At 47.0% G+C, this 3,547-nt stretch overlaps 1 protein-coding gene across 1 annotated transcript; it reads left to right on the top strand.

Moving 5' to 3' along the window:
• Positions 1-246: 246 nt before the first annotated feature.
• Positions 247-3,325, top strand: LOC139054687 (uncharacterized). Its single transcript, XM_070532133.1, has one exon. The coding sequence runs from the start codon at positions 269-271 to the stop codon at positions 1,511-1,513; it is 1,245 nt and encodes a 414-aa protein (XP_070388234.1). The 5' UTR covers positions 247-268; the 3' UTR covers positions 1,514-3,325.
• Positions 3,326-3,547: the final 222 nt, after the last annotated feature.

The following is a 3,547-nucleotide window of genomic DNA, read 5'->3' as shown; positions in this document are numbered from 1 at the left end:
TCTTATTTAATATGGATATCGTACATCAAAATCGATGTTCTAGCACTGCACGATGTACCTGTCGATGCTACGAACACTCTTGCTCTTCTAGAGATGCGGCACTTGACGCGGTGGAGTGATAGCGGATCTTGGCTCTCAAAATGCAAATGTAAACATCAGCGCATCAGCACGTCGTACTATTCACATGGCCAAAACGTACACTCGAAAAGCATGTCAGGGGTGGTGCAGGAGGAAGAAGAAGACGGCGTTCCGAACGGTCGCTTTTTTCATGTTCTCCGCTCCAAAGGATTTATCGGCCCCTGGCCGAGGTGCTGCTCAGGCTTCAGCCAGCAGCAATGACTACCGTGTTGTGATACCTCGTCTTCCTACCGGTAAGCTGGTTGTGGACTCCGTTTTCCTGCATGCTGACTTAAGTGGTCGACCGTACAGAGCCCAAGACTTCAGAGACGCCCTTCGGAACGTTATTGACCTGAAGGAAATAAGTTCCATCGGTCAATTTCAGATGTCACACGTGTGGATGGTGACGTGCAAATCATCAATTACAAAATCAAAGCTAGTCACGTGCGGAGAATTATCCGTAAAAGGTAGACGCTGCCTCGTTATTGACCCCGAGCCCACAGAGGTGAAAATGAAGCTTTTATGGCTTCCTGAGCGTTTGGCAGACGATTACATTCGAGAAGCACTCCAGGCTTACGGGAAAGTGAAGTCTATATCAGCAGAAAGCTGGAGAGTATCGGAAATGGAGCAAATGCGTACCCTAAATCGTGACGTGGTGTTGACTCTTGCCGATGGAGTCGGCGTGGGAGACGTTCCACATCTGCTACACGTTTGTGGAGTGCAGAGCCTTGTATTGATTCCAGGCCGGCCCCCACTTTGTCTCCGCTGTAACAAGGTTGGGCACATACGTCGAAACTGCAGAACCCCACGTTGTGAAGCCTGCCGACGCTTTGGCCACACAGATGAAGAATGTGTTGTGACATACGCCGACAAGCTACGACACAGGACAAGGCCTCCAGAAGAAAGCCTGCAGGAACACATAATGGATGTTACTGAGGTTCTCGACGCAACGGGAGACGTTTCCTCTTCCGCGAATACCAGCTGTGCCAGTAAAGCCCCTCTACATGTTGAAGACAATGACATCGCAGAACCGCCCGTGGAAAAGGAAAGTAGCGAAGAGAAAGAAGTGCCCGCTACTACGCAGACAGTTCCCGCCCAGCCAGCGAATGAGACAGCCGCTGATGACTCATCTGCTACACCGAAGCACGTCAACACGTGCGCTATGCTGTCAGAAGACAGACGAAGTAGCGCGGATACGTCAATTCCGAAGCGCCGTGCGACTAACAGATCAGAATCAAGCACGGACAGCGAGACGGCCAGTACCACAAGGAAAGCACGTCGCCGCAAAACATCGACACACTCAGGACAGTGCCGGCGATCAAGGTCCAGGAGGCCTGGTGAGGGTTCGGAGGGAGCCTCACCGTTACCCTCTAAGACCGACCGCATAGAGAATTAGGTCTAAATAGTTGGTATTCACCATGGCCCTGTCCCAGCAACTTCTCTTCGCAACTTTGAACGTGAGAGGCCTTAGGTCTTTGCAGAAACAGGCGCAGCTTCGCCGGCTTTTGTCTAGGAAGCGGCTCGACTTCGTCGCCGTGCAGGAGACGAAGATTGAGAGCGATGACGAGACAGAAAGGGCTTTGCGACCTTTTCTGTCTGAATATAACGTCTGCGTTTCCCACGCTCTTGGTTTATCCGCGGGCTGTTTCCTGTTTCTGAAAAAGAGCCTACTTTGTTCAGCACTTAGTTACCATGTAGACGCTGAAGGCCGATATATATGCTGTGATTTTGTGTTGCAGGGTGTGCCATGGCGATTAGTCAACGTCTATGCATTTAATGACGCTGCAAAACGAATTGTCTTATTTGATACTGTGCGTAGTCTAATGGACTGTGATCGTTGCATTGTGTTAATGGGCGATTTCAATTGTGTATGTGATCCGTGCGATCGAAGCGGCATTAACACTCAGCGGGACAGGAGTGGTGAAGTTTTGTCTAACATAATAGAAAATGCAGGGCTCGTTGATATAGGAGTGTCGGGACAGGGAGCTCGCTCTTATACACGAATTCAAGGTCGCTCTTATGCCCGCCTTGATCGGATTTATGTTTCTTCATCACTCCTCTCCCGGGAACTGTCCTGCACTACTATCCCAGTTTCGTTCTCGGATCATTGCATGGTTATCGCAAAGATTGGTGAGAAATCTGCAACCAATTTCCGACCACAGTGGGCACTCTGGAAGCTTAACTCTGACCTCCTAAATGATCAGGATTTTATTAATCGCGTACGCATGACCCTAAAAAATTCTCTTTCTACTGACTTGCCGTTATTTGCAGCTTGGGAACTCTTTAAACAAGAGGTTCGTACAGTGGCTATAGAAATTGGATCGCTGAAAGCATTCTATAGAAAGAATGAAGAAACATTACTTCTTAAGAGCCTACACAACCTTTACCAGATGGAATGCGAAATGCCAGGCACTTACATTGTTGACATAGAAAATCTTAAATGTGAGTTGCAAAAGTATGATGCACTGCGTTACAGAGGTGCGCGAGTTCGATCTCGAAACATGCGCGCTCTGCAGTCTGAGCAACCAACACGTCAAGCTTTACTTGACGAGCGACGTCACGCTGTTTCCAAAGTAATTCCGGAAATATACTCCGAAGGTACTCTTTTAACAAATACGAATGACATAATTTCTAAGTTCGAAACTTACTACAGTCAGTTGTTTAGTGCTCGGCCCGATGATCACGATGCAAAAGTTTTAGAGAGTTTTGTGTCCTTTGTAAAACCTTTACAGGATGATGACTGTGCATGCATTAGTGATACCCTTACGATACAAGAAATTGAGCTAGCTATTGATCAGCTGCCTCTGTCGAAAACACCCGGCCCTGATGGACTTTCCTGTGAATTTTACAAAGCTTTCAAATCAGTTATCAGTCCCATATTATTGGACATTTTTATTACAAGCTTAGAGGTAGACGCCCTTCCGCAATCTTTTTGCAAAACCCACACAGTTTTAATTCCAAAAAGTTCAGATAAGGAGAAACTGCGTTCTGTTGAAAGCTACAGGCCAATCACATTGTCAAACGTAGATTATAAAATTTTTGCAAAAATTTTATCGAATAGATTGCAATTTGCGATGTCAATTCTCATTGGTTCCCATCAGACGTGTGGAATTAGGGGCAGATCCATTCAAACCAACATACATATCGCCCGTACACTCCTTCAGTATTGTTACGGTTCCACTGAACAGCTTGCAATGCTCCAGGTAGACCTTGCTAATGCTTTTGACCGTGTCAGTCACTCCTATCTATTTACACTTCTGGAGCATGCCAATGTTGGCTCCGTCGTGCTTAAAGGCGTGAGGCTATGCTATACGTCTTGTACCACTCGTTTAGTTATTAATGGCCAACTCTCTAAACCAGTTTCCATTTGCTCTTCGGTAAAACAAGGATGCCCTATGTCCCCATTACTATTCGCCCTTTATCTGGAACC

Source organism: Dermacentor albipictus, chromosome 1, assembly GCF_038994185.2.
Source record: "Dermacentor albipictus isolate Rhodes 1998 colony chromosome 1, USDA_Dalb.pri_finalv2, whole genome shotgun sequence".
Taxonomy (NCBI): domain Eukaryota; kingdom Metazoa; phylum Arthropoda; class Arachnida; order Ixodida; family Ixodidae; genus Dermacentor; species Dermacentor albipictus.
Note: the sequence above shows the minus strand (reverse complement) of the source record. Positions and strands in the feature narration are given on the sequence as shown.